General features: G+C 43.3%; 1 protein-coding gene across 1 annotated transcript; it reads left to right on the top strand.

Moving 5' to 3' along the window:
* Positions 1–117: 117 nt before the first annotated feature.
* Positions 118–22,305, top strand: DTL (denticleless E3 ubiquitin protein ligase homolog). The gene is made up of 15 exons (XM_056357348.1): positions 118–208; positions 440–565; positions 1,439–1,537; positions 1,863–1,924; positions 2,010–2,130; positions 2,605–2,670; positions 3,846–3,961; positions 4,638–4,711; positions 5,639–5,742; positions 6,692–6,796; positions 8,861–8,973; positions 12,653–12,742; positions 14,523–14,661; positions 18,477–19,318; positions 20,802–22,305. Exons 1-15 carry the CDS (start codon positions 163–165, stop codon positions 20,868–20,870), a joined length of 2,172 nt encoding a protein of 723 aa, XP_056213323.1. The 5' UTR covers positions 118–162; the 3' UTR covers positions 20,871–22,305.
* The last annotated feature ends 942 nt before the right edge of the window (positions 22,306–23,247 follow it).

The following is a 23,247-nucleotide window of genomic DNA, read 5'->3' as shown; positions in this document are numbered from 1 at the left end:
GCCCTGGAGGCCCTGCCCCTCCGCGCCACCCAATCAGAGGAAGAGGATGCGGCGCGGCGGGCGCATGCTGCCCAATGGGAGGCCGAGGCGCTTTTGGCGGGTCGGTCGGTGGCGGGAGTTGGCACCACGAGCCGGGTCCGCGCTCGCCGGTGGTTCCCAGCCATGCTGTGCTGCGCGCTGCTCCGCCGCGCCTCGGCCCCGCCGCCCCGTGAGTACCGCGACCCCCCGGCCCGCCGCCGCCTCCTCCCGCCCCTCCCTGGGCGGCGCCAGCCCGGGCTGCCCGCTGCCGAACCGTGGGTCTCGGAGCTCCCGGGTTAGACCTCCCCGGCGGCGGAGCGGGTGGCTCGGGTATCTCCGCACCCGCTGCGGGGCCCGCGGGGCTCCCCGCATCTGAACCTGGGCTGTCCGGTGCGCTCACGGTCCGCCTGTCTCGTTGCAGTTCGGTCCCCGCCGCTTTCCCTGCAGCATCTCTTGGATAGCTACCAGTGCAGCCGAGAAGATGACCACCTGTCCTACGGGGAAACGGGGATGCCGGTCCCCCCTTTCGGCTGCACCTTCTCGGCAGGTAAGGTCACCTTCCCAAGGGCCCTTTCAGGGGCCGGAGCTGTCAGCTTTTTGTTTGGTTGTTTTTTTTCTTTGTTTAAATATGTGTCAGGATTTGGTTTCAGAGTGTCTTGCCTTAAAGGAAGCCGGTAATAGTGTGCTTGCACCTAGATGTGATATAAATTGTGTCATGGTGCTCCTAGGTATACTGCTGGGAAGTATTCCCTTAAAGAAGTAACTACAAAGCGTTTGTTGTTTCAGCTTTGTCTGTGTGAAGCTATGTCCTCTTCGTGACAGGGGTAGGCTACACAGTTGAAAAAATGGACTTTGTGCGAAAAATATAAGATCTAACAGGATGGAGAATGGTATGTAGAAATCAAAAGACGTGGATGGCTGTCACCAGGCTGTTACACCGCATTTCCCCCTGATAAATACATAAAGGGTGAAGTAGGCATGGCAGCTCCTGGACCTTCAGGGCAAAACTCTTCCATATGTAGCACTCTATTTCTGGTGTGAGCTTACACGTTTCTCCAAAGCAGCTTCCTGCTTTTCCAGTTCAGATCCATAGGAAGTGCTGGAAGTTGTAGACGATAGGTAGTTTCAATACACAGGACTATAACTTGAGAACTATTACAGCTGGTGAAAGAGACATTTATCTCAAAAGTTGCTTCTGAAGCCATGTGATTGCTCATGTGTCTTAGTTTCCAAATGGAACGTCTCGGAAAAATGTTTGCCAGTATGTTGAATATTTAAATTGCTCTATAAATACAGTTTATTTCATAGCTATCCGTTTGCTGTGTACCCTATCTAAAGTGCCTGTGGCCCTTCGCAAAGAGCAGGAGTATGATTATGAATCAGCTAAATAATACACAAATATGTTTTAATTTCTTTTCAGCCCCTAATCTGGAGCACGTACTGGCAGTTGCAAATGAAGAAGGATTTGTTAGACTGTATGATACGGAAGCTCATACTACCAGCAAACTCATCTTTAAGGGTAAATGTTTTATAGAATGTGATCCTTATTCGGTGTGACAAGTATGTGATTTACTGGAGTCAAAGAAAGCTTTTTACAAGGTTTAAACATAAACGTGGGAAGTACTTAAATCCTTTCACATATTTTGCTGAGTCTCCTTTACAAAGCAGCAGTGTGAGTGTGCTCTTTGAACAGCAGTAATGGGTGAGGTTTTCTGTGCTGGTTTTCATGCCTAAGGCAAGCTGTTGACAAGTTTTCTGATTTCATTGTCTAATGTTCTTTAGTCTTCTGCAAAATACCATGCTGCAATGCACTGAACTAATCTGAGCTTTTGTTTTCTTGCTAGAATGGCAAGCTCACTCAAATGCTGTATTTGACCTTGCCTGGGTACCAGGGGAACACAGGATTGTAAGCAATCTTTTACCATCTCACTTTATTTTTAATGCTTTGGCAACTGTGTGCAGTTTAAAGCTTTTTATTTTTTCCTGTGAAGGTCACTGCCTCAGGAGATCAGACAGCCAAGGTGTGGGATGTGAGAGCCGGCGAGCTTCTTGGCATATGCAAAGGTCACCAGTGTAGCCTCAAGTCAGTTGCTTTTTCTAGATTTGAGAAAGGTAAATGTTGATCTTCCCTGCTGTCTGTTTTTTCCTTCTTTCCCCTTGGCACATCGGTACTTTTGGGGCTAAGAAAGGGCTTTGGAAGCTGACAGTTACAAGTAGCACAGACTGACTGAGCAGCAACCCAGCCAGTAAAGCAAAACTAACTTGTTTGAACTTCACGGTGACCTGATGCTAACATCTGCACATTTCTGATCTTGGGCAAGGTTAAGATATGATCCCTACTTTCATATGTAAGTGTGAAAATACTCTTTTCATAAGCAGGTTTCTCTAGAGTAGTAGTAAAAAAAAAGGACAGGAAGAGTAAGGAAAGTAGTAAAAAACCATGGCAGAACAATGGCCTGATTTTTGTATTTCTAGGACTGGCATCCCAAGTGTTGGGGTAGAAGAGCCAGAGGCACATAGGTGGCGTTGTACTGCATCCAGTTAATTAACACTTTCAGAAGTTAATACACGCTTTCTCTTTCTCAGCTGTCTTCTGTACTGGAGGCAGAGATGGAAACATCATGGTTTGGGATACCAGATGCAACAAGAAAGGTAACTAAACTTTCAGATATGTATTGAAAAAGCTCTGTATCTCATGTAAATACTCAGATGTACTTGTTGGACTAATGCTTTCGATTACAATATAGGCAACACTTCGATAAGAAGAGGATTGTCAGATTAGGGTATGCCTTTAGTACAGTAAGAGGATGGAATAGGTGTTTCTTCTATGTATAATACATTTTCCCACTTGGTAACAGTCTCAGATTTGCAGCATGATATATATGCTGGCCTGCTAATACCCTGTGTATTGGTAAGGAGATAGGGAGGTACAGAATACATCCCTGTGTGGGTGGGAGAGCATGGAGGTAGATGGGCTGGGTGAGAGTGCTTAGGTCAGAGCCATCCAGAGGGATGAAGAAAAGCTGGGAAGGCTCCTACCAGAGTAGGAAGGCAGAAAGTGCAGGAACAAAGGGGCTTGTGAGTACTGGGAGTGAGTGAATATACTGCGGGAGCACCTACTAAATGCAGGGTGAGCTCATTCTGCTCCTCTCAGTTTCCTGGAGTTTTTCCTTCCCTGGTCAGGTCATGCCCTTATACTTCTTCCCAGTTCCCTGCTCTGTCCCAGCAGTTTCCTGGCCTGCACAGCCAGAACATGTCTCATTCTTCCATCTGTCCCAGGTTCACTGGCTCTTCAAACTGGCAAACTGGGGCAAAAAGGGAGGCTCCATGTGATTGAAGTGGAAGGTATAGGAAAAAAGTAGAATAGTCAATTAACTCTGGTAAAGCACTAAGTTTCATAAAGCAAGAAGTAGCAGACAAAAGGCTAAATAGAAAATTCTAAAACAGAGTGGAAAATCACTGGAAACCTTCCTGTGAGTGCAGTTCTGCTTGGGATGAGGTGGGTTGAATGATCCAGACCATGATGCATGCTGAAGACTAGACCAAGGGGTGAAGGTTTCCAAAGGCAGCCTGCCTAGACCAGTTTTAGTTTCAATGTCCACAGTTAAGCTGACCTCTAATTTTTTTCAATGTATGCTCCTGTTTGCTACTGTGTGCTTATCAGTTTCATATATAACTAACAATTTTTGTCTTCAGAATACTTCTGTGATTTTAAAGGTTAGTCTGAACCAGTTTTTAGGACTTATTCCAAGCTGACGCCTGTTTTAGTAAAGTGGTAGCAAAATTGCATAGAAACTACTAATTGAGATGTCTTTGATTTCTTTCAGATGGATTTTATAGGCAGGTGAATCAAATCAGTGGAGCACACAATGTGGTTGACAAGCAGACTCCTTCCAAACCAAAGAAAAAGAGGCAGAACCTGCGAGGGCTTGCTCCCTTGGTGGTACGTGTCTGGGGAACAAAGGAAATGTAGGCCTCTCTTCTGAAGGACAACGTTTTTCACAGAAGTCTTCCTAAGTAATTATTATGAAAAATACTTGGTTTGAATGTAGTAAATGCTTCCATTTATCTTTGCAGCGGTAGGTTTTTGTGTCATGGTCACTTGCTGTGGCTGACTTTACACGTTGTTTAATTGTCAGCAACAACCCATGTACCATCAAAGCCTTCTTTTTGCAAATGCCATGTGAAAATACTTTTTTTGCCAAAGAGGAAAGGAGTGGGCAGCATTCCTTGTTTGAGGGGAGTGATAGAGACGGTTGTAATTTTATTTCTCTGTCCATTCCCTGCCTCCCCCCCCCCCCCTTCCCATTTGACCATGTGAGTTACTGCCTTACTGGAGTAAGACCTGGTCTTATTTAATCTATTAAACCTTGTGATGAAGGCAGCTCTCTTATCTCTGACCTGAAATGCGTAATCTAAAACTGCTGCCCAAACACTTAACACTCAGTGGCAAGTTGGAGTATTGAAGGATTGTTGTGTCCATTGTATCTGGTATTTCCAGATGCTCCGGTCTGGCTAGGAGAAGGTCTTCTTAGTATTCACTTGGCCTTGAACAAAGCAGCAAGATCTTGCTGACCTGGAAAGAAAATAAAGTTCTTTTTTTTTCTTTTCTTTTTAAGGACTTCCAGCAGAGTGTAACTGTGGTGCTGCTTCAGGATGAGCATACTCTTATCTCTGCAGGAGCTGTTGATGGGTAAGGAGGGAGGATGCCTGCTTTTCTGTCTGTTCTGTGTGTTCTTCTTAGTGGCACAAAAAGCTTGGGAGATTTTTTTCTAAGATCGCTTTGTGGCCTACAAGGCTAGAGTTACTATTAGGTAGAATCAGCAGATCTATGCTGCCAGCTTGCATTGGCAAAGCTGAATGCCACTTCTTTTCCTTACTGGAGATTGCAGCGCTGAGACAAATTGTGTGTATGTGGTAAATGCTCATTTTATTGTCTTAGCTACAGGGCAGAATTTATAATCTCTCTCTATTCTCATGGACCTACGGGACCACACATAAACAAACTATTGTTAGACAGTTAGCCGCTTTGGGATGCAAGTGGGTGGTTGGTGTCTGGATATGTGTAGGCATGCTTGAGAAAATGTTGCCTTAAGTGACAAAAGATGCATTCTTTTAGGTGCCAGATCCATTGCAGCATCTTGGAGCTTGGGCAGACTGTCTCATTGATTAGCATGGAGATTAGCCTCTCAGGACTTGATACCTTAGCAGGCTCCATGCGGTCAGAGCCTTTCTGAGGCAGATACGATTGACTATTGCCTATGGCTTGTGAGAGACACTTGCTCCTGGGGAGCAAGAAAAACCTTGGACTTCATTTATAAAACTAAAAGTCAGGAGTATAAAGGCATCCTTATATTTCCTTTTCCTAGTTGAAGCAAGTTGGCTTGCAGGCTCTTGTTGATCTTGTGTTAGTTACAGAAGGTAGTGCTGCTTCCTCATCCATACTCGGAGCAATTGTTTTGCTTTCAGCACGTCTCTGCTCTACGCCTGCTTAGTTTTGGTTCTTGGCACTGGATGCTCCTCAGTAACAAGCAACCTGTCTTCCCATGCTCTTAGAAGGCCCTGTCAGCATTGCAAAAGAAATTTTGCAGTTGAAGATGCTTGTCTTTTTCTATTTCAGTGTGATCAAAGTATGGGACTTGCGCAAGAACTATGCCGCTTACCGTCAGGACCCGGTGCCTTTCAAGTCTTTTTGCTACCCTGGGACTAGCACTCGCAAACTTGGTAAGTTATTGGAGGACGTATTCGTTAAAGTGCAAAGTGAGTTTAAGAAGTACTGACAGTGCCGTCTCTTACCCTTTTAGCCAATTATTGATCAAAATGACAAGCTCAGCAGGGTATTTTGATTGCTAATACCAAGTTGAAGAGTGGAAGTGCCCCACTTGGTGTCACTGCATTGATGATAAAAGCTTGGATTAGCTTCAGCAGTGCATTTTCAGAAATGGAGATGAGGGAATAGTAGAGCTATTGAGGTAGAATTTAGCTAGTTGTTTTGATGCATGAGTAGAAATCAGATGGAACTCTTTCTTTGCATTATATCTTGCAAAGACAACAGACCGGGTGGGATTTTTACATTATAACCTTGCAGAGTCGAGCAATACTTGAAGCTGTTTGTTACCAAAAACAATAGTGCTCTTATTCATGTTGCTCTGGGCTTCTTTGTATCTTAATGCCTTACAATGTTTTGATGTAACACAGTAATTCCTGATGACTTGTCTAATGAATTATCTTGATGTATTAATGATTGGTGTCAGTTCCAAGAACATGAGGAGCTGGTTGTGCAATAATTTGCTTGCAGGGGAAGATTTTTCTTGAACCTAAATCACTAGCAAATCAGAGAATGGCTTATTCTACCAAAGCATGAGGGTTTTTATTTTTATTCTCTGCTTCTACAATTGGTTGTTCTGTTATCCATTTGAAATTATCAAATAATATATCGCCTGCCTGCTCTGAAAGTGAGATTCCTCTCTAAATATCACCCTGAACCCTCATGACAAAATGTAGATGTTAGTCTAGAAACTTTCCTCTCCAGCAAGTGCTCTGTCAAACAAACCTTTCCAATGACAATCTCATACATGATAGAGATCCTTTCCAAATTTGCCTCTCTAGGCATTTCTTTGAGAATGCCTATTTTCCAAAACATTTTTTTAAGAACTTTTCTCTTTTTCTATAGGATATTCTAGCCTGGTTTTGGATTCCACTGGTGCTAATCTGTTTGCTAACTGCACTGATGACAGTATCTACATGTTCAACATGGCAAGTTTAAGGACCACTCCGGGTAAGCACGATAATCAGTGGAAATAACCGCAAAAAATATAGATGTTACAGAGCATAGAAAGGCAAGTTTCTCCCTATGACCTAGAGAGACAGAGACCTCTTGAACACTTAGGAAACCTATTCCATGCGCTTTTGTCTAAAGCTTACTCGGGAGAGAAGGCACCTGTAACAAGGGGTGTTCATATTTTGTGTTAAGCCATCCACTTAAAATTAATAGCATAAAAACTTATGAAAGTGCAGATACTGTTTTTTCTAGACAGATACTAATGCTGGTTTGCACGTTGACTCTAGTTATCTGGTGAGGAATGGCTAGTGTCCCACTGCTACCCACCTGAAGCAAGTTTGAATCTTCTGCTTACTGGCAGTCACTGATTTTATTCAAACTCTTAGATACGAATCCATGTAAAGTGATCACTTCATGTGTTGTATTAAGGTATGTTAAGGTGTCTTTTAAATTTGGCTCCTGCTGCAGTTTCTGGCAGAAAGTATCCCCAGCATATTTTGGAGATGCTTCAGCTTTTTAGATTCCTTTGGCTCTGCACCTGTGACCTGGTGCACCAAGCTGCTTTGCCATCAGCCAGTGGCTGCTTCTTAGGAAGCGGCAAAACTTGCTGGATGCATTCCAGCCAGGCAGACACATGATTTAGTTCCACTGCCCTTTCTCAGTCTCTCACTTAACTGAAATTAAATGAACAATGTGTCCTTCTGTCTGCCTTTTCAAGAAGGCAGTCTGGTGGGTGGGAACGCTTCCAGAGTCGAGAAATGGTCCAAGTAGTAAATATTAATAGATCAGTTGTTGAGGTAAACCCCGGGTGCCACTGCTAAGCTGTGGAAATACACTCACCAGCCTGTCCCCCCCGCAGGAGTGGGCTCTCTCCAAAGCACAGGGCATCCCACCCTCGGCCTCCTCATGGAGCTCTTGCCTAACGTGTGTAGCTGATAAAACCCAGCAAGCATCTGAATTCATCCAGCTGGATGAAACCCGTGTGGCTTCTCGGTGTGCCGCTGTTCCCGCAGAGGGCAGCGCCTGCCCGCGGGTTGGTGCCTCTCTCCTCGCTCACCGGCTTTTCTCCTGATCGTGGCTGCTCTTAGCTAGTATTGAGGCAGCTTTAGTTTGCAGGGGGATGTACGGAAATCCTCGCTGTAACACGACTTGCTGGTAGGTCTGGCTTAGGAAGAGACTTGCTGTCTGGTAACTGCTGTGCTGAGAGAGCTGTGGGTGAAAATCGAGGGATGTTTTGGGGTCTTACAACTTTTCAAAAACCACCGAAGGCAGCCACGTGGTCTGTGGGTTGCTTCCTTTGCCAAAACCGCAATTAAAGCAGGGCTGGTAGAGGGGCTGCCAGTCCTACCTGGTTCTGCATCGGCAAATTGGTCCTTTCTGCCCCGATGAGGGGATGGGATGTGGTGTGTCTGAGTGCTCGAGATCCACGCTCAGCCCCTGTGTCAGCTGCCAGCTCTTCAGGTCCTCACAACAGGGGTAATGGCAGCCATTCGAGGCGAGGATTTCAAGACTTTAGCAAATGCTGCTGAGGCTTTAAATACAAGCAGCCGGTGAGCATGGTTGACATGATGCAAGTTTTGTTGGCAAAATAAAGATGTCGGCAGCAGGAGGAAGAAGCAGCAAGTGCCCTTGTTGCCACCTGGGTGGAAGAAAGCCCTCTCTATATTTTCTGCAAGACTGCCTTTGTTGATGTAGTGGGGCTGGTGATGGCGGCTGAGGGAGGAAGAGACAAGGAGCCTTAACCAGAGCAGTGGGGCAGCCCAGGCGATGTCTCTGCCTGCTTGAGATATGGGTCAAGCCAAAGCTTTAATAAAGCTGCCACCGCTTCCTAATGCTGTGGAGAGAGCTGCTGCTTTGTTTGGGAAGCCTGAAGGGCTCCAGTGGAATAACAAAAAGTTCCTGCTGCTGGAGCCCCAGAGCGAGGGAGCAGTGCAACTACTTTCTCCAGAGGATATGTGGCCAGGCAGGAAAAGCCTGTAAGATCAGCCCTCCTTACGCAACTGACTCTACAGCACGTTGAGTGGGTCTTTTATTTTCCTTTTTTTTCTTTTCTCTTCACAGTGGCTGTTTTCAGCGGGCACCAGAATTCAACCTTTTACATCAAATCCAGCACCAGCCCAGACAACCAGTTCCTGGTCAGTGGCTCGAGTGACTGCAACGCGTACATCTGGAAGGTGAGGCAACTGGTGGAGACCCAAGTGTGCAACCTGGAGCTGCTCCGCTCTCTCATTTCATTTGCTTTTCATGTTCACGTAGGACACTCCCTGCCTTCCACTCCCACTCATAAGCAGCGTGGGGTTAGCTCCTGGCATGTTGTGCCCAGACTGTGTTTGTTGCTGTCAAGGCTAGATGTAACTTTAATGTAAAACAGAGCTAACCTCCCGCCATCAATACCTCTCATCACCGCTGCTTATTGCAAGTTGCTGATCTTAATCTGGTTTTAATGGGCATTAAAATCCTCCTTCAAGCCTGTTGATTCAGCCAGCTGTGACAAGTAGACAGACAGTTCTTGGTTCATATTTAGCAATGGAGCACATTAGCAGAAACCTAACAATTTAATTGTTTTAAAGGGCAGTCTTTCCCCCACCTCCCTTTTTTCCAGCTCTTCCTTCAGACATAGCTGTTTCCCATGCTTAATTTACAGTAGTTAAAGCGTTTGTGTTACAGCAAGGGCTCAGCCAGAGCCTTCAGCAAAATTCCGAAGTACCATCTGACAGCTGAGAGGGTGAGAGAGGGTGACGTGTAGGAAATGCAAATGTCACCAAGTTGATAGCAGGGACCTCAGAATAAGGCATGCTTCAAGTTCTGTTCTCCATACTCGACAGCCGTATGGGACCAGAGCGGGCTTCTTACTGAAGTAGAATAGACAGAAACCACAGGTGACTGCCTGTTTCAGGTTTGGGGTAATTTTTAAGGAATGCTGACTTGTTTACCCCTTTCGCGCTGAGTTTGAAAGTAACGTACAAACCCTTCAGAGCAGAGGGTCAGTCTGCTGAGGTCGTAGTTTGAGCATGTAGTCTCTTTGATTTGGAGAACACTTGTAAGCAGCTATGTTGCTTACTCAGTAGTAGCAGGAGTGCGGTACCATGGCTACTCCCATGCCAAGTGGTGTTATTTTAACCTTCCTCACGTTCTGTGCGAGTTCAGCAAAAATACCTGTGCAAACTTGAGTTCTGCATCCTGCATTCGTGTGTTTTGATACTTGGAACACACACTGGGACTGGGTTGAGAGCATTTAAGGATATCATTACATCTCAAAGCTAAAGCATTTAAGCACGTTTAAAATGCATTCGTGTACGGAAGGCTTCTGTTGCTATCACATATGAGCGACAGATCATATTGCATATTTATTAAGTAAATCATCAGATGATTACTTTTATTTTAATTCCATAGTCATGTTAGAAAGTGGGACTTACAGCAAAACTGTCTCTTGAGATCTGTCATATCCAGAGGCTTCTTAATTTGTTTCAAGTCTTGGCAGATTTAACTGACTGTGAAACATACATATCTTTTCCTGGGATAAGGATTTACTGTGTTGTGAAAAAAATATGGTTAAATATTGCATGAGCAATTAACAGGTAATGTTGGAAAGAACTGCATGAAGAACGCTAGCTTTCTATATCTAAAGACAAATGAAAAGCAGAGGAAGACCTTGTCAAGGAATGAAAGGCAGAGCAAGACCTTGTCTATCCAGATGATTTCTTTGAGAAACTTTTGCAGCAGTGCTAAGTTGTGTTTGGGTCAGCAGTTCCCAAGGAGCACCGTGGCTAGAAGTTATTGCTGATGAGGATGCTGTTTCAGTCTGTTTCCATATATAAATCACCTCCAGGCAATGAACACTGGCTTTATTGTTTTGTTGTTTTGGGTTTTTTTAATTACTAGTCCGTTGATTGATGAACTGACTCTTGAACAACCCTAAGATGATAAAAGTCAGAGAGCAGAGATGTTTCTCTCAACAAAGATGGTCTCTGGCTGAGATGATACTATCCTGGTAATAAAAAAACATCCTTTATAGACGTGAACTTCCATTGTCCTTTGAATCCTTTGGGACGGACCACTCCGAGGTGACCATAACAAGTTACCCTTTAGTCTGTCCCAGCATTGGAATTGAAGTGCTTCTGTATCATATGGTGCACAAAACTATATACAGTGTTTTATGCTGAATCCTGACGATGGATACAACAGCTGTTTCAGTGAGTAGAGTAACTAATAAAGTCTCATTTCCTAGGTTTCTCTTTTTAACCTGCCCACAATTGCTCTAACTTCCCCACCAACATCCTGTCAAATCAGGCAAAAAGCAGCATGTGCTGTGGCTAATCCTGATGTCACATGTGCAGGCTGGCTGGCTGGCTTCTGCCAAACACAGAGGACACAGCTATAATTATGCATCGTCCTTTAGTACACAATAATACAAGCTGGGTGTAGTTGGTGTAATTTACACTAGTACAGTGTAAAACCAATATGTCCCGGCAAGAATAGTTCTCTTCCTCTGCTCTCCTTTCAGCAATCTGTGGCTACTGGACCGCTATTGTGTCTGTTATGAGTGTATAGCAAGACTGCTATTAAATGTAAATGAAGGTGTTCTCTACACCAAGATCTCCTGTTGTTTATTCCCTAAATAAGGATTTAGTTCCCATGGTATTGCCTATTTTGGCAGACAAGGGAATACCCTGACCAAGACTTTTAGTGGATATTTAGTCAAGTGATTGCCTCTGCTATGACAGGTTAAAAAAAAAAAAAAGTGTTCTGTTAAGATGCACCTGTTTTTATCAGAACAGCTTTAAGATCTGAAGCTGTATATTCAATTGTGGGTTTGCAGGCTGTTGTAGGAGGTGATCCAAAGAGAAAAAATTGTGTGTAAATCAGAAACCTTCCGCAAAGTCTTGCATCTTCCTTTGAAATCTACATGTAATGTCTACTCCTTTTCCCACACAGTAAAGAATCTGTTCATTCACTTAGTCATTTATGCAAATCCCCTTGATAAATCCCCCTTACAATGTCACATCAATAACGGTGACTCATGGCTCCAGAAAGGATTGCCTGATGAAAGCGTGCAAAACTTGGGTATAATCTGTGTGTGTGTGTGTGTGTGTGCGCGTGTGTGTTTTCTTCCTTAGGCCACTTAATGCTAGCTTCAGCTGTATGTGTCACTTACATGAGCTGTAATCGATGATTAATAGTAATAATGTAGAACAGGAGAAAGATTTTTATGAAGGGTGTAAGAGAAATGGAGATCAGTTTCATGAGCATGAGTGATTTAGGGGAGCTATTTTATAAGCTCTTAAGAGGGTCTCTGGTCCAGCTGGTTGGTTGGAGGAGGTACAGGCACTTGGCAGTCACACAAATGCCAGTTCTGAAGCCACTGGAGTTCATCTATAGGATTTTGTTGGTAGCGGTTTCATTTTTTTAATAAACCATTGACCTGTGATTGGGACATTTGTAAAATGGCAGCAGAATATATTTTCCTGTCCTGATTCAAAGTATGAGTTTCCCAAACTTTTAAGCATCTTACCTAGAACAGGTAGAGGTACTTAATATAATAAAACGCTTGGGTTGTGTTTTGGGCTGACAGCTGGAGGCAGAAATCCTGTGTGTAGCAGGATCCAGGCAAGTCAGTACCTCTCATTGCTGACCAGCTGCTTAACTTCTAGACATGAAACATGAACTGACTCCTAGGGCTCCATCAGCTGTTGCCTCAAGACAGTCTGAGAGCATTTGATTTATCCATCTCGTATAGGAAAGATGCAAAGATTTGCATGCTTCGTGGGTGGGCTATGGGGTCTTTTCTTAACGATGTATATTAGGCTGTGGGGCTTCTGATTGTATACTTGTTTTTTTTATGGAATTTTTAAGGTTTCTGAGCCCAGCCTTCCTCCATGGATACTCACTGGTCACTCTCAAGAAGTTACCTCCATTGCTTGGTGTCCTTCAGACTTCACTAAGGTTTGTTTTCTGGAAAATTGTCTTTCCAGTGCAACAATAGATGTGATGTGGCAACATCTGCTTTTCAAAATTGCAGCAATATTTGTTTATTTGGGTGGAAATTTTTAGTCAACAATTTCTAAAAATGTTCATTTAGAGGGGTGGTGAACCAGGCTTGTCACATGAGTGCCATGTATTAGAATTTTTTCATTATTTTCAAATAATCTGGGCTATTTGATAAGACCTAGGAAATTGCAAATGAACAAAGACCTCTCCTGATGAGAGCTTGTGACGCTACCTTTAAAAGACAGAACTGTAAAACCATTTAATCAGGGCTTTCATAAGCCAAAAGCTTGTTTTGTGGTTCCATACATACAGCTCCCTTACCTTTCTGACCACTGATGCATCTGCTAGTTTTGTAGAGCTGCAAGAAGTTTTGAATGCCTGTTAAGAAACATGTGGACTCTTTTCATTGTGACCTTCTTTCAAAGTCTGATGACATATATGCTGTGTACACCCAAAAACTACAGTGAAAAGGGTCAGTAATTATGTACCAAGTATCACCAAAAGGAAGAGAACTGCAGTAGGACATCGGTTTGAATGACTGCCCTAGCCCAAAATGAGAAATAACCCTGAAAAATCCTACACAGTGTCCTAATAATAGCCAGAGTTTCTTTCACCCCACAGTATTAAGTCAGCCACTTTCCCTAGCTTGCACTATAGCACTGGGTCTTCAGAAAAGTGTTGCAATGTGGTAGGGTGGGAGGCAAACAGGAGGAATTGTTCTAGTTGTATAAGATGCACAAAAATATAAGAATTAGCACTTTAGATGAAATCTGTTGCTTAGAGGTAGCCCAGCGTCTTGATCAGGATGCGTTGTAAATGCAGACCAATACAGACTTTAAAATCATAACTGACACAGGTAAGGAATAGTCAGCCATTGTACAGGTGCTGAAGCATGAGGAAAAGTGGAAAATGTGCTGCTAAGATACATCAGAAAGCTGCTTGGAGTGACTTGAGAGACAAAATTTCCTTCTGTAGGGACAATATTGGTGTCACAGAGGTCAGAGTAGAGGCACATTCCCTTTCAGATTACTATGAACTTTGGCCACAGCATTTCCTTTTTCTTACTGCTAATTCCCATGTGAGTCACCAGCTAATCTGTCCAAAGAGAGCCATAAAATGTGGGCTACGTGGGTTCTGCTGCTTCTTCAGCTGAGATTCCATGGATGCTTTGGGAGCGTCTGATGCTGCGGTGGAAATCTAGACCGATGTTTCTAGCAGAGTTGGTTTCTCTGCCAGATACTGCTGACATCTGACTGAAGAGATAGTGTTTAAGGCTAGTATAATGACCTTCCAACGTCACCTTCTCAGTGTGCTGGAAATGTTTGTTCCCAAGCAGAAAAGGTCCCGAGTAGCAGAGGCAGACCTAAATGCAGGTGCAGCGTGGCTGCTTTTGTCTGCTGGGTGGTTGAAATCTCAGAATATGCCTTGGCCCTTCCCGAGCAGATTGTTGCAGAGCTATACAAGGCAAATGGTTACTAGTGACTGAGATTTCTCTAGCAGGAAGCCACGAAGGTGGCAGCTTTGCCTGGTTTAAAGCAAATTCTGCTGTCTGATACAGTAATGAAACAGAGCTGTGTTGTTTTGTTTGTTTTATGGGCAAATCTCGCACTCCCTGAACCAGGCTTTGCCCTCATTTGTATTGGCTTGGTGTGTTGGGTGTAGCTGTTCTAGTTCACGTGTCCAGTGGTCCATAGGATGTGCCCTGGTTACTCCAACAAACTAATTTGTACTGTAGATTGCCACGTGCTCTGATGACAACACTGTGAGGATCTGGCGCTTACGACGTCGTCCTGAGGAGGAGAAGTCAGCATTCAGCAAAATCAACTTGGTGGGCTGGGTCACTCAGAAGAAACCAGAAGAACAACATGGAGCAGGTAAGGCTTTTGAGCTGAGATATCTTGCTCTGCAACATAGCTTCTGAATTTTGGCTTCTCTCTGCACCAGCAAAAGCCTTTGGCTTGTCTTGCTAGTCTTCTATTTTGTTAATATTAGGCAATTATTCATATAGCCAGACAAACACTTCTACTTGTAAATACTAATGCCACCAAGGAGACAAGCTGGCTGAAATAGCTTACAAGTATGCTGAAGTCCGTATGACCCGACTGCAAAGCAAATATTCATTAATACAGCTTGTTGGGCAGCCAGATCTTCAGCGGGTATCAGCAGGGTCCAATAACTGAACAACCAAAGGAGATGTCATGTGTGCATGCACTGTGGCAACAAGTCATGCTTTTTTTTAATACCAAATAATAACTGAGAGCAGTAAGATCACATGCTTTTTCCAGTTTGCTAGTTTACCCAGTAAAGGTCTGATGGCACATATACAGCCTTGGAACTCTGAACTGTTTCCTCCTGGCCAGTAGTTGAATTCCACACAGATTTCAATATTGCAATATTGCTATCAATATTGCAATATTGCTATCAATATTGCATCTCTTTCTTCAGCTTCATACAATGGTACTATCTCTTCAGACAAAAGCCACTAAGTGATAGTACTTCAGAAATGCATGTAGACAATCATCATGTGATCATAATGTTCCAGAATTTATCAGCAGCATTCATCTATTCACGTATTAAGGCTAGTTAACAAATGCAATACCTTTCTACAAAGCCTAGGCAGTCAGACAAGCTATGCAGCGTGCGGATCTGGGCTCTGCAGAGAAGCTACTCACTGGACGGCACCCTAGACCAGAAGAAAGGAGCCCTGAATCACAGCACTACTTTGACTTGTCTGAAACTCGTGTGTTGTTACAGTAGAGTAGGTGAAAGGAGAATAACGCCCCCAAAAAGTGAAGTAAGATGAGCTTCTCTGTAGAGTAGCTCTGAAACTAAGAATACAACAGCCTCCCAGCAGCTGCTGGTGTGACTTCCTGTGTTCCACCTATGTTTTCTAGCCACCCTCCAAATGAATTTCACCTTGGCTAACACTAATAAAGGCTGAAGGTCTCCAAATCCCACTAATGGGATAACATTACCTCTAACCTTTTGCCAGTGAGTAACAGCCTTGCAGGAAGTTTGCAAGACAATAGCAGGGAGAGTGCCAGGTCCATTCCATAGCCGGTAAATGGTTTGTGTGTGCACATGCTTTGCTTCAGGGGGGGCTCAAAAATCTCTTTGTGTACTAGTTTCAGCAAAAGAGAAGTAAGCATAGTTCTAGTGCAGAAGCCTGAAACCTAAAGTAGCTTTACACTTTACAAGTTAGCTTTGGCAATTATACCTGAAAATTAATTTAACTTCTCCTTGCTCTTGCGTTAAAGTAACACAGGAGGGAAGAGGAAGTACACAGACACTGCAAACACAACAGCAGGCTTCCTGCTGACCTTAGCTCTTGAACACAAAGCACGTGCTGTTAGAATACAGGAGTTATCGGCAGCACTGATTCAGAGCTGGCAAGCTAAGTACTATTTCAGACCTGCTGGGGTGAGATCTAGGTAGTTCCCCACCCATTTATCTTCTGGAACAAATTGTGGGATTGAGGTTGTGTATTGACTGTTGACCTATATCATCAAGTAGAGCAAGCACGGTTTCCTTTTTCTTTGGAAATTATTTTTGTGGTTTCCTTAAATTGCACGACTTTCTCTGCTTTTGTGTAACAAAAATTCTGGAGCATGGACAATTTGTGACTCTTAAATCTGGAGACCGATAATATCACTCTAGAAGATTTGTAGCAGAGAGGGCAGCAAACATTTGAAAGAACCTACTCTGGTGTTATGCAGGTTGACTGCAGGTATTTACAGTGTTCTACTATGTGCAATGGCAGGAAAAATGGAAACAGCTGGGAACTGGCTTAGTAGAAGCCTGAATAATGCATGCAGTCTTACCAGAAAGCCTGATTTCCTGTTCTTTATCTCATGTTTGGGGATGTTTATCCAGTTTGGGTTTGCTTCTGGCCATAACACCCATCCAACTTTCAGGATAGCTTTTTTTCTCTTATCCAGTGTCCCCACAGCATAACTTTCCGACCGGTTTGGGATTGAGAGGGCTCATACCCAGCGAGTCATGCAATATTTCTGCTGTGTGAATTTGTAGATGGTCATTAGGGATCAAGAACTGACCTTGCTACTTCTCTTCTGCCTCTAGGAGCTTAGATTTTTAAGTGCAACTAACTGCCCAGCTGAGATACTATTGTCTTGTAATGCTCATTAAAGTAAAGGAGAACCAATCTTGGCAGTTACTTTCTCTTAGTCCAGATTGAAGCAAGTTGTTATGAAGTAGCATATTTTATCAGGAAAGGAGCGTTTAACTCTGTTTTGTGTGTTAGAGTGATTTGTAGTGGGTTCTGTTATTACAGGATCCTATTTAATTTTGAGTGATGCACCACTACTTGTATTTTGGATACTAGACAATACAGTAAAAGGAAGAACTGAAAGAGGCTTAGTATGGTATATGATCAGGCATGTAGGTGCTCACTCAACATGTTATTTGTGTGACAGGCCAGCATCCTAAAGAAAACGGTAAGTTATTCACACTAGACTTATTGTCCTAATGAAGTGCTTTATAATACAGTACTAATGCTGAGAATTAGGAGTTCAGATTAAACCCCTGCTATATAGAAAATGTTTAGAGCTCTTGTGCTCAGCAGTGGAAATGCATAGAGTAACCAAGGTGCTATCCTATTTAATTGCATCACTGCAAGTCAGATGAATGAGGAAGCAGGCATCTAACAAACCTGCCAATGTATTTGCCATTGGAGGGTGCCAGAAATCAAAAAAGAAAAAATAAAAAGAAACCCTCTAATACTGCTGCAGACCAAGATTTTTGCTATATATGATTCCCACTGTTAGTAATGAGGTCCTTATGCCCCTACCTATGAGTACTGTTTTAAGAAGCTGGGTATGCCGAACGTCTTTTTTAAAAGTAGGGGGGGTTACATATCAGCTAGTGAGCTCAAAAGCCACTGTGAAATATCTGCTTGGGAATCATTTGTTTTAAAGAAATTAATTACCACAGTGACAGATTCTATTTTCTTCAGAATTTAAGTCCTTGTTCAGGAGGTGAAGAATTTCTCACACTTCCCTGGGTGTGGTAAATAACAACCATCTTCATACTAATATGGCATCGCAGAAAATACTCCAGCAAAAAGACAAGAGAATGAAAGTATGTCCTTTCCTGTTCTCAGTCTTTTTTTTAATCTTTAAAATATGCAACTATTAATGCCTGACTAGGAGCATGACTCATATGGTAGGGCATTATAGCGTAAGGCTTCCATGGTATTGCAATTAGCTGTGGGACCTGCTTACAGTAAGTTATGCAGCTGTTAAAGATGGTAGTGCAGGTGTGGACCAGCCTTTCTCTCGGGCAGTATGTCACTACAGAGCTGTTCAGACCGAGCCACTGCAAGGCTTCCAGCAAGGCTAGACAAACTTGGAGGAGTCAAGATCTGTTTTGTCTGTCCCCCTTGGCTGTAGCTCACGTAAGGGTGCTTGTTACAGAACGGATAGATATCAGATGTTACACAAAGGTACTGTGTATGCACTTATCAATGATATAGGATTTTACCTATATAAACTATGTACCGGTTTAACCGAAATTAGAGGGATTTATGCAATCTCTTAATTAAAAATGGTATATCTGAGAATCAGGATCAGTGCTGAATTCATCTCCTTATTGGAAGGGGTGTTTGTAAAAGGGCTGCCTTTAATCCAGAGTTCTGTGTTCCTCATCAAGCTACTTGTTTCTCCCCTACCAGGACCGCCAGCCAGCCCACAGAGCACTCCTGCCAAGGCCTTCACAGTGGGCAGCCTGTGCATTTCCTCGCCACGGCTGGCTGCCTGTGCTCCCATTTATTCCGGAGACCTTCCCCTGTCTACAAACACTCCGACGGTCACTCTCAAAGCCCAGGTGGCTGCAGCCTGCACCCCAGCCAAGCAGTGTGGGGCCAGCCCCTGCGCTTCTCCCAAACTGATCCCTTCCTCTATTAAACATTGGGTTACAAGGACTCCGTACTCTTCTCCAGAAGTGGGGAAGAATGCTCCTTCTCCTAGAAAAGCCCTGGCAGAAGTCACCCAAGGTCTTCTGGAAGCCACCTGCCCTCCTAAAGCCCCACACTCACAGGCTGAAAAGCGTGCCAAGAGAAGGCTTGACTGCAGCAAGGAAGACAGTGCGGGGCAGAAGTGTCTGCAGGCCTGTAGCTGTGTGACTGAACTGGACCACGCAGCTAAGAAATCCAAGCTGAACTTATGTCACTTGGCTGCAGACCAAAAAGCTTGTGATGAAGTCTCTCTCAGCCTGGCTAACTTGGGTAACGACCACGAAGGCTCTAGCCGCAGCCCTAAAGAGCCTTCCTTTCATATTAATCCATCGGGTGTTCAGACCCCCCCCAATCTTTTCAGACCTCCATGTGGGAAAGATGCTGAGGTAGTTGATAAAGAGAATAGTTCACCTGAAAGAAAAAACTGGTTGTCTGCTTTGGGAGAGAAGCTACGGACTGGCAGACCTGGCAGCCAGAGCACGTCAAACAGCCCCCTGTCAGCCCGCAGCCCCAGTGCCAAACGACAGGAGGCTGCAGCAGTGGCCACCTCACCCAAAACTGTAAGTAGGACGGCCAGTGACAGTGGTCATGAAAGAAGTTATCCCTAGCTGCCACTCACCCCTTGTTTGTTCATGCCTGCTCAGGCATTCAAAGAGTTATCTGATCCCTTTGATTATGGACAAAAGGGATGATTCCAGGCCTAATAAGCCAGCTACATTAATGCTGTTATCGGCTAATCCCCTCTGTGCCAGAACAGAACTTTTAGGATGGTGGTGTCCCTCATTTTAAAGGGACTTGGGGCACACAGGAGCTCCGAGATCCTTGCAGTCCCCAGCTGGATGTTCAAAGGATGTAGCCATCATCTGAAATGCAGCTCTACTCTGGGAAGCGTGATAGTGACAGCACCTTTCCTGGCAGATCTACTGTTTGTGTATTCACCGTCACATCTGCCTGTTTACGTTACTGGAAAGCCACTTTAGCATTGGAAGAAAGAGCTAAATTCTATTCTAGCCCAGGTAGCAAAAGAATTTGTTACCCATGTTAAAACTGTGGGAGTAAATAATGCCTTCAGTTCCTTCAGTTGAAAACTAGCAGGAAACAAAGGAACTGTAAAGAGTCAGAGGGCAGGATCTGACCTAAATAATCCTACTTTTGATGTACAAGAAGCCTGGCACAGAGCTCATCCTAGGATCTGAAAGTTAAGCTTATAAAGCAGTTTAAAAAGTTGGCATGAGGGTTTAACATGCAAACTGAGATACCATAATTACTTTTTTTAAAACAAACCACACTGCATTCGTGTCTGAAACTGGACTCCCAAGTCCTACAGTGTCTTTGACTGAGCCTTATTTCAGTAAATGTTAGGTAAGTTTTCAGTCATTGGATTTTAGTTTTATCTCATTTGACTATCTGATGCTACAAGTTGTTGCCATCATTAAGACTTATTTTGGTATCTCATTTCACCTCTTCCAGCACTATCTATCAGACACGAAATGGGCAAGCCACCCCTCCTTAAGTTACACACAGCAGCTGAACTCTTCATACTGTGGTTGCAGGAAACCTACAACTACGTGTGCTTTATGCTGTACGTGTTTAAACACAAGACAGAAAGGTCTCCCTGCAGAGAGATTACTGTAGAACAATTACCTTTCCTGTCCAGTGTGCTCTAGTTCGGATTTCAGGATGCTCCTGTGTTGTACTCAAAGCCTGAGGAGGTGCCTAGAATACCAGCAGCCTTTGTTGATCTGCTACATCTTGGAAATCTGTAGTGCTCTTATCTGCTGTAGGGAAGCTGAAACTGCAGCCAGGGTGCTTATGGCAGTAAGACGACCCTAGGTTTTAGCCAGTGTTTCCTGTAGGTAGTAAGCCTCTTATCTGCGAGCCAAACAGATTATAGTAAAGAACCTTTCATTTACTATCTTAGTTGGGAAGCTAAACAAACTGGAGCAACGATGGAGGGGAGACTTTAAGACTCCTGCAGCACATGAACTGGTAACCTAGAAATATTTCTTGTTGGGTTTAGATATATTTTTTTTCTCTTCCTAGGCTGCAATCACTTCAGTTTCCATGAGGAAGATTTGCACTTACTTCCACAGAAAGCCACAGAATGACTGAAGCAGCATGCAGCGGTTGCACCTGATGGATGTTGACACTGTGATATCAAAACCAGATGTAGCAAGGCCGACAACAACGCACCGGGATTACAGTTGGTTATAAGACATTCATAAACTTGGCATTTTAGTCTTCTGTTTTTAAAGCTTTTAACAGTTGAAGTCAGCCGAGTGCAGGAAAAATACATGTTACTTAACGTGTTTTCTTACTGACTTTGGATGATGGATTATTTTGTAAAGAAAAATGGAGTATTTTTTGCATGGCAACTGTTACGGTCCAAAGACAGCAACAGCTTTGCTGTGCGTTGTTGATAGGCACATACAGCTTGTCAGTTTATGTTACTAATCTGCCATTGAAACTTCCTCTACTTAAAAATAATGTGTAAATCATTACACCCTCCTGAAAAGCAAGCGTTGGAATGTGTGTAAAGAAACTTACTGGAGGTAGATCTGAGCCCCTTTGTGCTGAATGGCATTTCTACAGTTATTCCTCTAGGAGCTCGATGACTACCCACTTCCAGCAGGGAAGTTATGAATGTGTTAAGTAAATATAAAAGACTTTTCAACACCCTGTGTCAACCTGATGGTGATTATTGTCTAAGAGGAAACAAAGTATAATCAAGTATGTAATGCCTGTACTCCTCTTCCCATCCCCTTTCTTCTCTCAGTCTGAAAACGGCTGTATTTACAGACTTACCTGGCTCTTGAACCATTATCACTACAGCTGTTGAGGCCAATAGCTTGTCAGTTCTCTGAAACAAAATACAGGCAAGGTGCGTTAGAAAAATTAATTTGATCTATCAGAGATAGGCATCCCATAACAGCTGGTTGCTTGGTCACCTCTTACAGGTCCACCTGTAGCAAAGGCATTAATAACTGCTTATAATATCATAACACTTTTATAATACAGTATCTATAAAATAATAGCTTTCAAATTGGGGAAAGGGCATTTGACATATTAGGAAACACTTGACAGAGTTTACATATTAATATTAAATGCTTTGCCATTGTAAGTCATCACTGATGCTAATAGAATGAGGTCACTGAAATAAGATCACTGTCCTGCTAATGATATTAACTCCTCAGTCATACTTTCTCCAGGGGGAGCTACTAGAAGATCCTCATCTTAGGTTGGAGCATTTACTCTGTTTGCTGGCATAATAGTTCCTATGAACTTTAAAAAAAAAAACAACAAAACAAACCACCAACAAAACCAAACCTCTGAATCACTATGAAGTTTTTCTACTGCAAAAGAATGGAGGTATTTGAAGAGGATGTGATCCAACTAACTGATGTTTTCCATCTGAAATTTTCACACCTACTTTACAGTAGCATTGAATAGTATGGTAGCTGAAAGGGATTAGAGGAAAACATGCTGGTTTGTATTTTATGTTGTAGATTGTATTTTGCAAGGAAATAAAGGATATGAGAGAAACTGGCTTTTGTGAAAGGTGTCTTACAGCTACAGAGCAAAAGTAAATGTGCAGTGTGCTTTTTTAAAAAAAGAAAAGTCATCTTCAAGTTGCATCTTTTAGCAGGAGCACTCAATTATGTATAGGGGCCAGAACAACTTTCTGCCGTTTACTGGTCATCATTTACTGCAGTTTTGCAGGCCATCATCCCATGAGTTTTGAGAAGATGCCATTAGGGAAGTGGGAAAGGTAATTTGGTGCTTCAGGCATTTTTTAAGATTTCTTGCTTAAAAAAATGAAAAAGATTTTTAGAAAGTGATTATCTGAACAGATGTAGTATCTTGGGCAAAACAGGAATATAAAAAAATCTTAGTTTAATTTTAACCTGCTTCTCAATATTGAGGTAAATGGAAGTAGTAGAAATATAACCTAAAATAAGTAGATTTGGGATTGGATTCTGTCTTAATTTTAATTATCTGATCAACCGTGTAGGGTACAACCCACCTTGCCTACAGCCACTTCATCATTTCAACAATAGGATTTTATGTTCCTCCACTTCTTTCACAATATTTTCCTCTTCCAGAAATGTTTTGCAGCCAAACCATTATCTCCTGTATCTTGTAAATGGCTACCTAGAGATGATTTACACTAGTGGGTTACCACCTGGATGAATAATGTTGCGTAGGGATGTGAGGTTTTCTTCTTTCAAACAGTGCTTGTTTAGTGGAACAACTTGTTTTATTGACTGTTGTGGTTTAACCCCAGCTGGCAACTGAGCACCACAGCTGCTCGCTCACTCTGCCCACCCACAGTGGGATGGAGGAGAGAACTGGAAGGGTAGAAGTTAGAAAACTTGTGGGTTGAGATAAAACTAGTTTAATAGGTACAGCAAAAGCCACGCACGCAAGCAAAGCAAAACATGAATTCATTCACCGCTTCCCATCAGCAAGCGGGTGTTCAGCCATCCCC

The sequence above is a fragment of the Falco biarmicus genome, chromosome 12 (genome assembly GCF_023638135.1).
Source record: "Falco biarmicus isolate bFalBia1 chromosome 12, bFalBia1.pri, whole genome shotgun sequence".
Taxonomy (NCBI): Eukaryota; Metazoa; Chordata; class Aves; order Falconiformes; family Falconidae; genus Falco; species Falco biarmicus.
This window is presented reverse-complemented; position numbering and strand designations above follow the sequence as displayed.